The sequence below is a fragment of the Asterias amurensis genome, chromosome 6, assembly GCF_032118995.1.
Source record: "Asterias amurensis chromosome 6, ASM3211899v1".
Classification (NCBI taxonomy): Eukaryota; Metazoa; Echinodermata; class Asteroidea; order Forcipulatida; family Asteriidae; genus Asterias; species Asterias amurensis.
Genome location: NC_092653.1, coordinates 23095368 through 23113749, shown reverse-complemented (window position 1 = coordinate 23113749; position 18382 = coordinate 23095368). Strand labels below are relative to the sequence as shown.

At 41.7% G+C, this 18382-nt stretch overlaps 1 protein-coding gene across 2 annotated transcripts in view; it reads left to right on the top strand.

Annotated features, from left to right (window-relative positions):
- LOC139939121 (uncharacterized) overlaps nucleotides 1-18382 on the top strand; it is a 43564-nt gene that overhangs the window by 16066 nt on the left and 9116 nt on the right. For both annotated transcript variants that reach the window (XM_071934867.1, XM_071934866.1), the window contains exon 3: nucleotides 8750-9017. In XM_071934867.1, the coding sequence (XP_071790968.1) occupies nucleotides 8750-9017 (268 nt within the window). The remainder of the gene's footprint in view (nucleotides 1-8749; nucleotides 9018-18382) is intronic.

Below are 18382 nucleotides of genomic sequence, written 5' to 3'. Positions count from 1 at the left end.
CAGCCATTATAGGCCTGTAATAACCGACCAGATGTGTAGGTTTTGTTTAGGCTTACTTAATGATCACGGTGAAGGCAAGCCTAGCATGCGCCTAAACAATGATCACATTGATATTCATGATGTATATAAACTAATATCTGTCACTATAGAGAAATGGTATCATGCCTGTCAGAAACCTGACTCAACGCTTGGTGCAAAGAGATTGCCAATCGGTTTTGTGCAATTGCGATATTTTCCTCAGCTCGTCTGTCTACTTTGAGTCACCTAAAACGTGAAAAGAACCGCACTGATTAATCTCATAAAATATCCCAAATATGGCTCAGTATAAGAAAGAATGGAGGGAAATTGAGCACATTGCCCAATGTGTGGACTCCATTCGTGTTCCCCAATCGCACACCCCATTACGCGATTTGCAACTAATATTATTGGACTCCCGCCCTCCTCGCGAAGCAAGCGTGGCTCACCGGGCCTTCTCCCCGGGTCTGCCGCCTCTCTCCCCCCGTCACCTTGAAACGGAAAACACACCTAATCTGATCATATCGTTTGATCAAATCAAAGACACGCGAATTACTTTGCCGTTTTTATGCTCCGTGACTTCATCAAAAACCCTCAATAATAACTGTAAAGCTTGCTCACTCCGCACGCTATCCGTACCAATAACCCGGCCAGCCGTGCGTAATTCTTCTGTCGGCGACTCACTCAGATTTTAGTGCTTTTATTTACTGGGAACTGAGGACAATTTGTAATATGAGATTTAAGCTTGCCGTGCTGTAACAAGTTGATGGACCAGTTGAATTGGACACAATTTTAAAATTGTAGAAGCATTTTCTTCGAGATTTAAAACACTTATTTTTTGTACGGTTTTGAGCTTCGCGGGAGGGAAATATAAAGTTTCTGTTCGCATCACTCCGGAGCAGACGACGAAAATACCTTAATTGTTTGAAATGTTGTGGCATCAGATATACACACAAGCAGGAAAAAGGGAATTCGAATATTGAAGTTTTCTGAAACATCAAAGCAGTCATGAAGTAAACGAGCAGTTTTACAATAGATACTTGGAAACACATTTGACTTTATTCGTTCTAATTGCAAATTGCGGTTTTACAAATATGATTTCAGACAAAACAAAACCAAAAGGAGACTGATGATAAAATACCACAAAATGCATTATCAAAGAAGTAAGCAAACATACACATCCTGACACACACACACAAACGGACTGCCGCACGGCCGAACCAGACAGTATTAAAGATTGTCAAAACGACACAAGAAGAGTCTGCGGGACAAGAGTGTCCAGACCATCTTTACATTTGGCCCAACAATGAACGCCAACTACTCTTTTTCATGTTCAGAACATTCTGTTCCAGCTTTTGGCTTTTCAAAAAAGGGTTCGTAGCCTAAGTGCTGAGTAAAAGACAATACTAAATAAAAGACAATACACTCTGGGTAGTTATTCACATAAAATTTGTCCGAGGACATTCTCTCTCATCTGTCTAGCAAGTATCCCGGTATGCAAAATCTTCATCTCTCTTACTGAATATAAACCAATTACGTCGCACTGCAACACACAAGGCCTTGGTTGTGTATTCCCTCAATCTTTTGTTATTTCGTTTGATGTATGATTATTTATCATCTTGTCTATAAAGGGGAAGGCCTTTCCATTACCACGATGAAGGGCACACGGGGACCCGGCAATTGCGTGGGTCTTAACCCAATCAAACTGGCATTGCTCCAGCCACCACAATGAATGCATGGGACTAACCAAGTTACGGCACCCGCGAATTTTGAAAGGGATCCCGGTAATTGAGTTACACGCAATTAGGCGGAGGCTTGTTGTATCTGGCACTAGGGCCGCTACGCACCGTTTATGCATTTAGTATTTATTGGTCTAGCTCTATTGCAGCAAGCCCACTGTGAAGAGTTTAGATGCAAAGATGTCCCCGGCACTGATGGCTCGCTCCAACAGTTTGAGAAGCCAGAAATTGAATTAAATAATGAGCACTATTACATTCTGCGACATCAATTATAGGAATTGGAGGGAAATCTTTCTAGTTACGGAAAGTAGGCCAAGCCATGTCCCCACCTTTTCATTATTATTGAAAAATGGACAATGATTTTGCCGTAGATTACAACCGTGCGGTTAGACGTAACGATTCCGTGTGACGTAACGGGTGTCTATTTTTGAACGATAGTACACTTTGAGTTTCAATTAACGTAAATGGCTAGGTATTATTTCTACTGCCTTAGTTTGAATGGTTTCTTTCTCAAATATTGATTTATTGGCAGACTCATTAAAAGTTGGGTCAGTTTTAACTGTTTGTAATTATGGATGGGATGGTTAGATGCTGTGGACGGGATAGTGATGCTGTGGACACAGGGATGGTTAGATGCTGTAGGATGGGATAGTACGACTCAGCTGTAGGATGGGACGGTTAGACTCTTCTTCAGACACAGGTCCAAAAGTTAACCAGCCTGGGTAGGTGGGCAACTGTCTTAGTACCAGGGACAAGTGCACCAGACAAGAGGGAAGCGTGTGCCACCAGACCGCAAGCCGAACGTAATCCCCCCGTACTTGTAGTCCTCCCCAATAAACAGCACTTATTCCTAATGGGCGGTGTCTTTCTTCTCTCCCGAGGCTGCTCCTGTTAGCCCCTGGCTGAGCAGCGTTATCACCGGCAATGATCGCTTTTCATGGGGGGATCAGAATATAGCAGGTAGTCCCGGTTCCTCTTGATCTCATTAAGAGGGGTGTGTGTGTCATCATTCCAACAAGTTGACCAAGCTTGTTAAGGAAATTGTTAATATCATAATCATCAATCCCCCTCCCTCCCTTTCTCGCATACCAAGCCTCCCCGAAATGTAGTTGATAAATTAATAGTATTAAATATTACTGTCGGTTGGGTGAAGAGACTCAATTTATTACCAACATGTCGACGGTGCATCGCCGTCTGCGTTTGCCCACCAAATATGCATTAACTGAGACAGACAGAAAGACAGGACAGAGGGAAAAGAAACAAGTGCCCGTATCTTGGTCAATAATTTCCAGGGGGCCTAAGGGGGCTGAATGGCGAGAAAACTAAACCATGTCATAACGGTGACCCGATGGTGACCGCATTTTTCTTAGGTAGACATCAAGTAAATAACGCTGCAGGGGAGAAGCGTCTCCGACTAGACGGCCTAAATCTCAAGCCCCAATTTCAAAGAGCCGCCTAAGCAGAAAATACTGCTTACAAAATCCTTGCTAAGCAATAACGAGTAGGATACCAGTCACAAATAGTACATATTACATGGTATTTTGGCTGGTAACTTTATTCTGGTAAGCCCAATTTTGTTTTGCTTATAGGTTTGGTGTGCAAACTGTGCCCAGGATCGACAGCACGAGTCTTCAGCCAAACTTGATCTATTAATTTGTTAATGAACACAACGCTCTAATAAAAAAAAATCAATGGGAACTTTCAACTTAAACAAATTGCAATTAGGCCTACTGCGTATGGACAGACTTGACCCGAACTAGTTTTTCTGCATGGCTGAAGTGGACAATGCCTTGACAAATATAGTGAAACCACAAAACTGTAATGGTATTTATTGCGTCATTTATAAATTTACCGCAACCAACCCGCAGCATGCTTTACCGCAATGGTTCAGGATGTGAAATATATATAAATTAATGAAGGTTAGTTTGATATTGGGCATTGAACATTCACATAGATTTATACATCGAATGTTCAATGTCCAATATGACAAAGAAGACATTTCGCTGTATGAACCTGCTATGTCCTCTGCATGTTATAAGCTACTGTTGACTAATGTTGAACTTTTGCTTCTATTGTTGTGCTTGTAAATTCATCACAATGAACAGCAGTGGAGAAAAATCGATGGAGCCTGTAGGATTATTGTATCAAGAACAGTTGTTTTATTTACTATTTATTTTCACAGGGCCAAGGTTGCTGTGCCATCCAAACCAAATAAATCGAACATTTTCATTAATGACGCTTCGAAAATACCATTAACATTGTAAATTTGTAAATTTTGTCTATGATTCTTAACTTTAAAATGGGCTCGTATTTATGATAGGGTAGTCAGTGTTCATGCATCCTGTAACTTTAATGCCCTTTTACCAAGGCCTCGCGGCAAGATACTTCAACTCACGAAATCTAATACAATTTCTGTTACGGCGGTGCGTACACATATCGTTGACGGTTACGGCCCAGTGTTTTGAGAGGAAAGTTAATTTATCCGGCCGGGGCCCAATGCGTAGAAATGGACACCACTGTTCGCCTGGCCCGTGCACATGCATTAACCAGGTAATTGCGTCTATAATTGAGTCAATGGAAACACTGGGAAGTGTACGACAAGGTCGGGCGAGTCTCGGGCTCTTGAAGGCCCTGGGATGGAAGAAGCAAGTGAAGGTACTTAAGGAAAAAAAGAAATCTGCGTCCGAGTGGGGAGTTAAAATACTCTTGGGAGTGGGGAGGGGAGATAGAGTGGGGAGAGGGAAATCACGGCAGATACGTGCCGTTTGAAGGGACTGAGATTGCAGCGTGAGGAAACATACCGGTAGTTATTGGTTTGGGGAGGAAAGTCATTCACTTGCTTAAAGGTTAGAAAAATGGCACTGGTGCCTTCTTTCAGAGGAAATGTTTTTGTTTTTTAATTAAAAGAAACTTGGCACTGACTAGGAATAAACGTAGAAACAATATCAACCAAAAAGAGGTTATTTTATTGTTATTATTGGTTTTAAATGAGAGCGATCGCCTGACATCACAAGTCCGGACGGCCACTTCAACCAACTGCCAAAGAGTGACGTTGCCATCTACTTCTTTGTCTAATTATTGATATAATGTCAAATGTGCCTTTCATGGAATACAGTCAAGTAAAATGAATACTTCTTCTATTAAGCCCCCCAAAACATAGAATGATAGACAAGGGACAGTTTGACAACCGAGAACCACTTAAAACCAATGTCATTCTATTTTACAAAGAAGTTGTCAAAAGATAAGTTTGAAGTCCTTTTTAAATCGCCTTATCTACAACCAATCTAGGCTTGATGGTTTGAACAACATATTGTAAGTACCCTACTCAACTATAACAAAAGAGCAGCAGCTTAAAAACAAATGTACGTTTGAGTTTTTCAATCTGGTCATACGATCATGGAGCCTTGCGCGAGTGCAGTCCGTGCAGTACAGCATCAGACTCGATCGTTTTTTTCACACCTAAACTCAGGCGGTCCACGGGCCACGGGCCAGCAACAAACATGCCCAGCTGTTAGTCCACCGCAAAAAACAGGGAAAAGTTTGTTTTGTTATATAAAGTAACTGGGGAAAGCATCAGAGAGAATTTCAGATCCATTTTTTAAACCATTTGGTTCTGAGAATGCTGTGTTTGGGATGGAATTGTTTTACACACATCCGCCAGGTGCGCGTAGTTGTATGCCGATCGTTACTTGCTTAGTTCGGCGCACGTGTACGTACACTATACACACATAAGCACTGACCCAAAATTACTCAACTGTATGTACAAAGTATAGACCTCCAGTATCGAGAAAATAACCCCCAAAGTAGTAAATATTTCGTAAAATATGTGACAAAAATAATACTCTGCCATTGTATTTGTCCATGACAAGTTTCACATGGTTTTTTTTTGTGAGTACAAACTAGGTAATTGCTCCACACATAGGTGACCATAAAACTTGATAAAGAATACTGAAGAGTGGATGATATTGTATTTAACAAACAACCCCCTTTAGAAGTAATGTAGTTTTAGAGAAATATATACTAAGGGACAAAGGAAAGAACATAACCATGCATAAGGATGTATTTCTGAGAATGCTTTGTGGAAGCGGGGGGGGGGGGGGGTGAGGATGGGAGAAACAGTTAGTTTGGAGGTTAACTCTTTTCACCTCGTCCCGTAGTGCTGCCACTGTCTACGTATTACGTTGCATTGAGTATGACGCATGTACGATCTGTTTATACTTTCTAGCTCGCCTATATTGACTCTGACACAATCAAAGAGCTATAATATCCAAGTTCACTTTCACAGACGCGTTGGCAATATTGTTTTAATAGACTATTAATTTTCTCAATTTATTTGATGTGTTAAGTCCACTTAATATTTCGTCGGGTTCACGCCTCGCATTCTCTGAACGGGTCGTCCAGAAGGCGCTCCCCGGTTGAATCTGGAAGTTTTGTCGGTCCGGAAACACCCAATCCGTAGACCAACACCACCAGACTAAATGAGCTTCGTCAAGTCCCATTACCAAAAAGTCTATGATTTCCACACAACATTATTTTCATTCCACCGCAGTTGGTGTGCAACGGCCATATGTGCGGGAATGAAAGTCCCCGGTTTTGGCGCGTCCGAGCCGTGCTTGCCAGCTGATGCTCACGGGGTCCCGGTGTTAGAAACTCCCCATGAAATCACAGCCCTCGGACTCCTCTCCACTAGCCTCGTTCGTGTTACAGTAAACCTACGCGTCCCGGACCACTACCCAAAACTCGAGGTGGTCATGCGATGTATCCAATGATTTCGCGTCGTGATTACGTGTAGCACCCTTCCCGCCAAAACTCACGAAAGCGATCCAAAGTAGTCACCAAAATCGCTGGAGTGGAGGAAATTGGCTCCCACCCAATCCTACCCGGGCGTGGACCGCGAAGCGGTACACCACCGGACCGCCAAACGCGCCGTGATTTGGGGGGCTTGTGTTCCAATCTCATGGGGGTATATCACTCTAGTTTCCGTTGACCAATTGAGAAGCGATCACACCCCACCCCTGGGGACGGTTTTACACGTTATGAATGTCCCCTGGACTAAATAACCAATTTATTTTAGACTTGTGATGACCAATACGAAAATGACATGCGTGTACTCTTCACCGAGTGACACCATGTAAGGTCGGCAACACGTCACAAAGATTAGCACACGCGTCCGGTGCCCCCCACGAGAGGTAGGCTGGTGCCTAGCTATAACCGCAAATGGTTGCGGCAAACCATGATCCCCCAATCCGCGTTACATTGTTGCATCCTCAACTGCACTTATTTGACACATCACGCCCCATAAAATCTCAATTAATATACTCTCATATAAATCGCAGCACACAGACACGCAGATTTCTTTTGGGGAAATACCGCTATACGACTTCAGAGTTTTAGACAATTACTCTATAAACGGCTTCTAATTAAAAACACGGCAGGCTTAGGGGAGAACCTTAAGGTGCTTGTACTTTTCTTAGCCTCTGGACATTTCAACAGAATCAAGCTAGAATTGAAGATATTATTTATATATTGTTCCTTTACGCCTGTCTAAACATGTCCTATTTAGAGCTAGCGTTTTGGGAGGAAAAATCGTACTGAAAATTAGCGTTGACAATGGCCCGTATAAAATTCCTTTTCAATATTACAGGTAGATAGATTTTGGGGGGTATGTTGTACTCATTGTGTTTTCACTATATGCTTGGAACCTCAGATTTTTTTCAACGTCATTTTAGTTTTATATCCCAAACAATACATTGAGTATAGTCATTACAACAAATTTAAATACCACAAATTTTGAGGGAAATTGGCAATTATTGGATTCCCACGCACCTTCGGGTAAGTTTGAATTTCCACGTTCCCAAAGGAACAACGTCGAAGTCAGCTTTTACTCGTCTTAACTGCGGTTGTTTAAATGCAAGTTTAAATTAAAACTAAGTATAATACCCAGGCTTAAAGTCACCGCTGGTGGCTCACCATCCGAAACGGCTTAAGTTTTGGTACAAAAAAGCCGTGATTTAGGAAAGGATTTGTGGGGAGTGCAACTATGTGCATCGTGTGTGTAAACCCATAAAGCAGAACAACCGACGATGGCTTGTAAAACAAAGTGTCATTTGGTGTCTACTCCGTGGACCATCTGTTGCCTCAGTGTGGCCATATGCCCATCTATAACAACCATCAAAGCACATAGTCTCACATTAACTAAAGCAAACCGTCTCCCTTAAGACCAACGCCTCGCTCATATACACGCTGAACGAGATAGAGAAAAAACCGAGAATGTCAGTTAAGATGTCCCAATGCGCTCAGTGGAGCTGAGCGAGGCCTGCCCGGGCGTCATCAACGGGGATGATAGCGCCGAACGACCGGTTGACCGAACACCAAGCACTCGCGTGCTTCTTTAACTCGATCATGAACCGACTGGGCGGTGTAAATACCCTTCCGCCGGACAATGAATCCCTGAAGGGGTTTAAAGTACCGGAAAGGGATGGATCGATGTAGTCTGTAAACTAGGATTTGTTTGAATGTTTACTGACGATTTGTTTAACTTTTTGTGTGAGAACCTGGTTTTCTTAAAGAGGCAGGCTCCAAAGTCAAATTCAGTTTTGGATGCACTCATTTTCCAATAGATATATTCCTTATGAAAGTGTGTGGGTGAACTTTGTACAAGTCTCGAATCTCACATTAGAATGGTGTAAATGTCATTTAATTTGATGCTCTTTCAGAGCAAAATTGGAATATGAGGTCAAAATATATCAATACAAAATGGGTCATTGCATATTCCAAGGAGGAATTCTTGCACTAGTCAAAAAGGTCAACAGGTCAAATTCAGTACCAACACCAATACTCATGATGTACTAAACGATTTTCCGTTCAAAAGTGAGACTCATAATAACTTTTGATTGAAATGGTGGGTCATTTTGGATGTATTAAGATGGGTTAACAGAATTCCCGGAATGTTCCTCACATTTATTAATGTACTCATTAATCTCTTGTCATTACAGACGCATGTTCCCAACTTTCCGAGCCACCCTAACAGGTCTGGACTCCAACGCCAAGTACATCCTCCTAATGGACATCGTCCCTGTTGACGACACCAGGTACAAGTACCACAACTCCGAATGGGTGGTGTCCGGGAAAGCCGAGCCTCACATGCCTAGCCGGCTTTACATCCACCCGGACTCGCCTGCAACTGGAGCTGTCTGGATGAAACAGGTAGTCACATTCAACAAGCTTAAACTGACCAACAATAACCTGGACCAACACGGACACGTAAGTAACTTCCTTCTTTGTTTTCTCGGCTAATATGTGAGTCATTACAACCAGAATTAATTAATGAAATAAAAATGGAAATCACAAAAATTAAAGTATGATCCCTGTTCATCGACTACAGATATAGCTGTATAAGTTCAGCAACATACGTCTTACTTGAACCAAAGCAAAGAATGTACTCACAGAATGTTTCACTTCTTAAATCATAGTAAAGTATGTCCATGTACAAAATGTTTCACTTATAGGTTGTTCACCCATAGCTAAGGTGAACAACAAAGACATCAACCCCAATTCAAGTTTGACATCTTCTCAACCCAACTTGCGGGCCCCATCAAAAGAGTCCACCCTATGTGCCTCTACCACTCTCCACGCAATACATCAGCTATCTGTTTGCTTAAATTACTTCCGATGCTTGCCGGCCACACAATGACAAAATGTCCAAATCGAATCACTAAGAACCCCCACCCCCTCATGGTACTCTAGATGATGGATGCTCTCCCAACGCTCCTAGCGATATATGTCAGAAGTAAATCCTATAAAGAAGTAGGACTACATCAATCCGATCTGAGCGGCCCAGTCCACGACGGCATGAAGAGACTTGATTCAACAGGCCCCCTGATTGAAAGCCAGCTCCCTCTTAAACCTCACAAACAAGATTGGCCAAATTGGACTACCAGGACTTTGGCCGTGTTATATTGTGTATGCGCTGAATTAAAGAGATTAGAACATCCCGCATCCCTTTTTATTGCAGACCCGTCTCTTTTTATGAGAGAGAGAGGATGGGATTCTAGTTTTTCTATCCGGAGATGTAAATTCAAAAGGCGCCATAAATCAGAGGAAGTCATCCATGCGTGAATGTATTTACCTTAAGACGATTAGTCCTAGTTTGTGTTTTTTATATATTTTATTTAACAATTCAAGCTTTGCGATTGATGCATTGACGTTGACGATGTACTCATTTTGTGTGTTTTTTATACTTGGGCGGAATATATTTTTTTTATAATCGAAAGCTCTTTGGGCTGAAAGCTGATTAAGACATCAAATTCACGGAGACATAATTCAATGTCTGATGAAAATGGTTTAAGTAATATTCTCAGAAGTGTAAAACGAGGAAACGCTGAAATGTCATAATAATTATAGGCACAGGGGGTGGGCAGCGGTCATGGAACAGTTTGGGCGTTGACTATCTCTTGAGAGTTCCATCAATCTGAAAATGAGTGTGGGTATGACGAACATCTTGTTGATATAACAGTGCGTGTTAGGCGATCATTTTAAAAAGCTGCACAAGTGGGCTAGACGTGGTCTATCCCATAACTTAGACCAAGATTAAGCAGTTAAGCTAAGCTTAACCTATAATACGGACACCATCTTGAAACAAAACATTTTAAACAAACTTACTATCAGTAAAGACAGTGGCGATTATCACTTTTCTAAAATCACGGGCTTAACCGAAGGATGGAGCCCAATCTAAATCTGGAGTTTCGAAAAGGCCATGTGATAACCTTTCTTTTATAGTTTGAGAAAATATGAAGGCCGAACCATGATGAAGATCTATTTTTAGAGTATCAGCTGATGTAAGGTGCACGGACAACTCTGTGGTTACAACACCACTTTTTTATAGGGTACAAGGTTCGACAGAGAAATCAAAGCGCAACTGGGATGTAAAAGGCACAGCAGGCTGGCATACTATGATAAACAATAGACTGGTTACAATGCTTTATGCTTTGTGTTCCAATCAACCGTACATGAAAACTGTACGTACCCCCCCCCTTTAAAAAACAGCAGATGACGCCCTCCCTTTTAGAAGCCGCCATAGCTATGCATCGGTGAGCTTGATATAGAAATTGTTATTCTTACGCACGGATGGTACTTCCAGTAATTTACTGGATTTAAAAGGAAATTCCTCCACACTGAAAGTTTCAATGCTGGATTTAAAATCAAATAAATGACATTCAGCATTGCTTTTAAAACAAAGCAGTGTTGATACAGCTGAACATTTAAACCAACCTGTGCTTTAAAAACCGAAAAAATGTCTCGCAGAACAATTTTACTATATATTTATTAGTTGATTACCCTTATCAGTAGAAGTTCAATTTCCATATTTTGTTAATGTGGAAAATTAATGCTATCTATTCTACCATGTTTCACAGCGCACGTATTTACCTATAAGGAACTCAAAACGCTTGAACAACTGACACGTTTTAATACGTATTTTTTTATTTGGGTTTTTGAATAATGAGACTGATGTTATGCAGCACCGTATAAAGTTCACAGTGTGCTGCTGCGAACACAGTAGCTGCAATGAACATTCAATTTGATAAACCCCTTCTCTCAGCAATAAGTAACTGGGTTTCTACATGTGCATTGTGCAACATACGGATTTGATTTGATTTTATTGGCTCATTGGTTAGCATCTTGTAGGAATGAGTGTTCTTTATGAAATTCCATCATCTTGTTTTCAAATCATGTTGAAGTTGTCTGCTCTTTGTGAATGAGTTGCTACACAGTGCGAAAAGCACAGCAGCTGCAAGGAACATCAATAAACCCTCTTTTCTTAGCAATAGGTTTAACTAGGTACAACACACATGATTGTTGTGATTCAATTGGCTCCTTGGTTAGCGTCTTGTAAGAAAAAATGTCTTTCATGAAACCATCCTCTTGTTTTCTATTCATGTTGAAATTGTCTGCTCTTCGTGAATGAGTTGCCACACCGTGCGAAAAGCACAGGAAATCCAGACGCAACGAACGTGGGGCCAGCTGTCCGAACGACGGATACGGAGAGCGTAAGAATGGACGGGCGTGTGCCGGGGACCCAAACCCACCTTGCCCGGCCAAGGTGAGCGACGGCTACGCGGTCTGCGCGAGTATAGGAACGCAAATAGGCGTAAAGTCTACATAGTAGCGGTGTGACGGCTACAACGGAATCACCCACTGCATGGTGATCACGCCACTCTGTGATCGGTTCTTAAAACATGAATAGGGAATGATATTTCAATCTGAATGCCAGTGGTTGTAAACTAAAAAAATAAAATATAAAAAAATAACAATGTAAAATCGGTTCTAAAAACAGAACAAGGGAGTGGCAATTGAGGACATTTCAATCTGAATACCAGTGGTTGGATCAATGGAAACCATGTTGGAGTTGTCATAGACTTTGCCTTACATTCGACTGCAGGACTACACAAAAAGACTAATCATCGATTGCCTAATGAGTCAAACATTATTTGACCGTACAATAGTTATATGCAACACCGGGGAGCCGGACCTGCGAGGAACAGAGATGCGCCGAAGAGACAGGTGAACGAACGGTGATCATTTTCAGTCTAACTCCCACAAATTTCCGCTTGTCTGTGCGTAAATCCTGCATGATGATAAGTTTCATTCAATTATGTGAATAATTACACCAGTATAGATGCCTTTATAGCGGGCAATGAACTGCATTTGCCCACATTTTTATCCCTCTAATAAATCTAGCTTCGCTTTTTATTTTTACGTTAGCCGGTCGTTTGCCAATTGCCAACACCTCCCCCATTCAGAGCCTCCAATTTCAGCTGCCAGGTGCCATTGATTTGTCTGGCATCCCCCGTCTCTCGGGGTCTTTGGCCCGGCCGATAGGGGTGTCAAAGCTCCCAACTTGGAGGTACCCCCTTCCCCGGCGCACCGCAGCCGAGCTGGTGAGCGAACCGAGGCAAGAGTGTCGCACGCGGGCAGCTGGTTTTTAGTCTCCACCGCCTTGATGAAGTTTTGGAGCTACTTCGCCCGGCAACTTAATAAGCTTTCACGCCGTCACGTCGAGATTTTGACACCGTGTCTGAACCAAGGTCGTCCGCTGCTAGATTCCAAACTCGTATGCTCTTTTTTTCTTCTTCCCTGTAGGCAATTACATGTACACAAGTTAATTGATACTAGGAAAGCAGTGTTGGGAGTCAGTTTGATTTCTGTGATGAGTAAGATATGAATATATTGATTCGATGTCTGACGGGGATTTTGACAAACGCCTTTTTTTCCTTCTTATAAAAAGGCACTCAAATATCATCGCGGTTGATATTCACTTGCAACCTGTTTGCGTGCGCAGTGTCTTGAATCGCTGCACAAACTTTCCCGAGCGCGAAATCGTTATGACATGAGCATGTCGTGATTATTGCATATTATATTACCATCTTTATACGTCAGTTTAGGATTAGCATCCACGCGGTTTAACGTACATGCAAGTTGGGGATGTTATGATGTTTCATTTCAACTTGGGCTGAGTGCGTCAATTGGGCAATGTGGTGTAGTGATGGAATTTGTACAGGGACGCACTGTGAGTGGCCGTTGTACTGAAAAGCTTGTAACCGCCCAACCATGGCGTACATTCGTTGTCCTTCCTTACTCACTTTTGTCATGATACATTGTACATGAACTTAACCGCTCAACCATGAGTAATTGCGGCTTCATACAATTGCCCCTTTTGTCACAACTGAAATGTATGAGCTCTTGGAAATGTGCAGACACGCCAAACAAAGTTGGATTGAATGTTTTGCATTCTGTTTAGTGGTCATTTTGTATCATATGAATTCACAAAGACTGTGCTATACGGAACTTTTGGTTCTTGCCGTAAAATGGTTCCGATTCAATTGCTGCAATTGTGCATTCTTGATATACACCAAAAGTCTCGCAGTTTTCGAAAAGCTTGGGCAACCGGAAGTACGTCACAACTCACTGACTATCAAAATGGCCGCCATATAATAGAAGGCTAACCCCTGTTGACATGTTGCAACCATAGAGCTATTATTTTATATAGCTCTGTGTTGCAACCCCAATTGCTATTAGGAAATGAGCGTTCAATTTGCAGACATCCGCGTTGGGTGGCACCCCAATCAATCTCATTCCTTCATGGCAGTATAATAGTTTCTTCCCCCTTCATATACCCCGAGGCGATAGCGACATACCCGTTCATTCTCTCCAACCCCTTTCCCATCTCACTACACGACAGTGATGGATGGTTCGATCGCAGGTACTCCGTAGGGAGATGAGGTACACACAACAGAATGGTCCCCCCGAAAATGGCTCGTCTGCCTGGTTTAAAATCGCCTCTCCTCATGCTGCGCTCTTCGGAGTCATCTCGACCCAAACTACTCCTTGCTATTAAACTATTCATTTACACTAAACTATTCATCGTGCTACACTTCTGCTGTTGATTACTATGTTACCGCATTATGCGCAGACAGCTTTGTTTTATGGAAGTAAAGTCCGTGATCAAACCCCAAGAGAAACTGATTTTTATTTTTTATTTTTTTTATTTTTTAGAATTGAGTTCAGAAAAAAAATGGACTAAGAGGGAATCGAACCAGCGACCTCTGGATTAATTTGCCGGCGCTCTACCAACTGAGCAATATAGCCCTAATGTTGGTGATCTCCCTATATCATGGGTACCAGTCAGATGCCATTCAACTTGTAACTGTCGCATATAGTCAGAGATCACACCCAAGTTTACAATAAAACTTGTGATACGAATAATAATATAAACGGACAAATTTTAAAAGGTTACTTGGTGGAAACTGATCTGCTGATTGTTAACTCAAGCAATACGGTGCAAAGCTCTCTTCCAACGGCACACAACATTCCCTACGTGACCCAACACCGTCACCACTCATCAAACCTCGCCAAAATATTGAAACCAAACCATAAGCTGATCAATGGCGTCAGAAACAAAACCCACACAAAAACTACCCCATCCTACCTCCATTCACTCTCGAGATCACCCTAACCAAATCATCCAATTCATATTTCCCTACGTCATTGTTATCAAAAATTATCAAAATGTTTTCAATAAAAATTCACAACATCAGGCAGATGCGTTACTATTTGTCTTCAATTGTCCATTTATTTTTCCTACCCTTTTTCCCCCGAAGTACATCTATCAAAACCCCTCCTGCCTGAGTCTTTTCCCCGGTAGTTTCCCCTTGGTTGGTTTATCCTTGGAGGGCATCTGTCACTATTTATCCACAAAACTCCCAAACAAAAGAAGAGACAAGCACATTTTTCTATCCCTAATTTTGTTGTGTATAAAGATGAAAGTCAAGAGAAACCACTATACTCTTTTAATTTTATCATCCTTTCGAATGAGACAGGTCATTTCCGGCTAGTTTGAAATCGATTATTTTTCTCCTGGATTACATACTCCCTTCTTGTAGTTTCTGTTTAGAGGGAACTACAAAATAAACATTTTAATCATAGAAGTATAGGTTTGAAGATTGAGGAACCGCAGTAAGAGTTTTATCATTTAGTTATTTATATGTTTTAAAACAACAAGGCACAGACAGCGTTGTTAGTTCAACCAAAACAACTGCCGAAATATTATCACAAAACTTTACAAATGCTTCCATCCACAAGCAGTCATAGAATAAAGAGAAGTCAACAAAGGTAATTGCTCCGTTGCCCTGGTCTTGGCCTGGGTGACGTTCAAGAGTTTCACATTCAAAGACTTTAAGGTTTTGTATTATGGAAGTGACCCGTTCAATACGAAAAAGGCCTTGCCCTCCCAAAGATGAAACAGTTGCCCCTGGTCTTGGTCTTGTGCCACTTCAAAAGTGTCACATAGACTTAAATATTTCGCAGTGGAAGTGCCCTGTGTGTGGAGTAAAAACAGCCTTGCCCTCTCAAAGATAAAATTCCAGGCCTACATGAGGCTAGCTCGACAACATTTCGCGACGAAGTGTCTGTAAACAAATGGTGTAAGTAGCAATATTAAGCAATCCCCCATCTAACATTTATCGGGATAATCTGACTTCACCCGTACACCGATGAGTGTAAAACACTTTTAGCCAGTACTGTACTTGAAGTTGGATCTAAAGTTTGTTTGCAGAACCTTTCCATCAAGAGATACAGGAACGTGTATTTAAAAATCCCTTTTTCAATCCCATTGACCTGCACGCTGCAATGGCACGCGTCAACTCGTGCGTCCTAATTTCGCATGTCTACGCTATTTTCCACACAGTAGTGCCATACTGTCCCTTTTGAATCACAAACCCCGGAGCAGATTTTATAGGGTATCAGAACACCGAGGTAGACAATTTATCCTCCATGTTTTTGTTGTTGCTATAAAAACCCAGACCCAATTTACTTGCATTAAAAACAAAAGGATAGCAGACAATTCCATTTTAGTGAGAGGATCGCGTCTGTGGTGTACGTGTGGGAACACTGGGGTTAGATGACTGCTCCGCCTATAATATGTACTGACAACAATGCCAGACACGTGGCCGTCCACATGTTGTGAAACCAAGAAATCGTGGGACGGATAACTTTGGCCAAGTCCCCTTGGATTCCATACTGATTACTAAAACAACATTTCGTTGTATCCACTGTATAGGAATCACTAAGCAGCATGAGAAATGAAACCATTGAGGGAAGTATGTTTGCGGAATACGCACGTATGCCATGGGACTCCGTATAATGGGTTTCAGGGAAACGATGTAATGTAAAAAGGTCAGCTTTAGAGAAACCAATGTTTAAGTAGGTCGGCTGTAATTAGTCTCCCAGTTGTAAACAAATGACATGAAAATGACGTATAGAGAATGAATAGCCGGCGGAACCCACAGTCTCCACATCGTCTGTGAAGAGAAGACGCAAATTGAAAACCGCGGAGATTTATTGGGATAAAATGTTGATCTTTACTAATCAAAGAGTAGTTTCACGTAAGGTTTGCGGTGGCACCATGTGAATATCGCGAGATGGTTCTGGGAAGAGCCGGTGGTTCTACAACTCCATCTGTCCTTACTCTATGCTCAGAACTACCACTACTCACAAGATAGTTATTAGTGGCGTCACCGCAAGCCTCACTTAAATCCTACTTAAGAGCAACTTCATTTCCATCCATTATTTTTTATATATATGTACACACACAACAAACCTATTAAAAAATCATATCAGTTGATCCCGTTACTCGTACGCTCTGACGAGTACTGGTACTCGAATACTACTGAGTACACTTAATACTCGAATCATCTTCCGGATACTGGTACTCGAATACTACTGAGTACACTTAATACTCGAATCATCTTCCGGATACTTGTACTCGAGTACTGCTGACTACCCTTTTATTCTAGTAGCCTACTTCCGGGTACTTGTACTTGGGTATTATTAAACGAGTATTGGCGAGTATAATCGAGTATACTTGTTTTCAAGTAGCAACTACCGATTACTTGTACTCGAGCACAACCGAGTACTTGTACTCGAGCACTAACGAGTATTTGTACTCGACTTAAAACACTTCAGATTGAAACCAATCAAAAGTGATTTTCACCGAAAAACTCATAACAACATATGGCATAAAACAAAATGGCGTCCGTTTACTTCATCAAAAATATTGTTTAATCCTATAATCGCCTGTTTATCGCACAAACATGTGTGACTTGCTAATCAATAATATCAAACTTTGATTGGATGATCGTTTAAAACTTTAAAGATTAAGGTAACCCCGTTTCTCAGCAATATCCTAATCAAACAAGGCTGGAATGCACACCAAGATTTTACACATTTCCTATCCTAATTTCGTAGAGAGCTAAATTAAATTACATTGGATGTCGAATTGATGAAAAACAGGCTTTGATGCAGTCAATCTGGGTTTACCAACTACTATGTCAGGGACTCCCTCGCGAAGATGGGGAGAAATTCGTCAGCTCTCGGTCGCTTTGCAGGCGTTTACAGTCTCACAAATGGCGCGAACAGGCCCTCCAACACTGCCAAAATAATCACGTCGTTCATCATAGCAAACTGGCAGCCTGTTTTTCTATATATCACACACGGAGAGATACACTGTGGTTGGGGGCGAACTTTGATTCTTAAGCCGTATGGATTTTCTGCTTTGCTTTTGTTTGTGCGTCAACATCTGCTTGTCTCTCGCTCATTAACCTGTTTTCATCCGTGAAATCTGCTATTGTTGTGTGGCGCTCCTATTGTTTCATAGCCCAGTTTACAATAGGGGTGTTTGGGAAACGAATTGATGTTCAGTGTTGTAATTAATAATGGTTGTTGGGATGGTTGTGTTGGTGTGGGTGTGGGTTACTTATTCGACCTTGATGTAGCATGCTATGTCGCGATCATTGTCAGATCAGCAATTGTACACAAAATCATCTGAATCTACACAAAAGAATCATACGGAGCTCTGGAAGAGCCATCCAACTTGATGTCGACATCCTGAGGTAAATTGTATCTGGAAGATGAGTTTCAAGATTTCGTCATCCCCAGATAAGATGTAATCACAAGATGTTGTCATCTTATTGTAATGATGCCGTCATCTTGCGATATGTATCACGATCTCAACAAGTTGGATGGTACTTCTAGAGCACCGTCGAACCCGCGTAGAATCGAGTATAGAAATGATG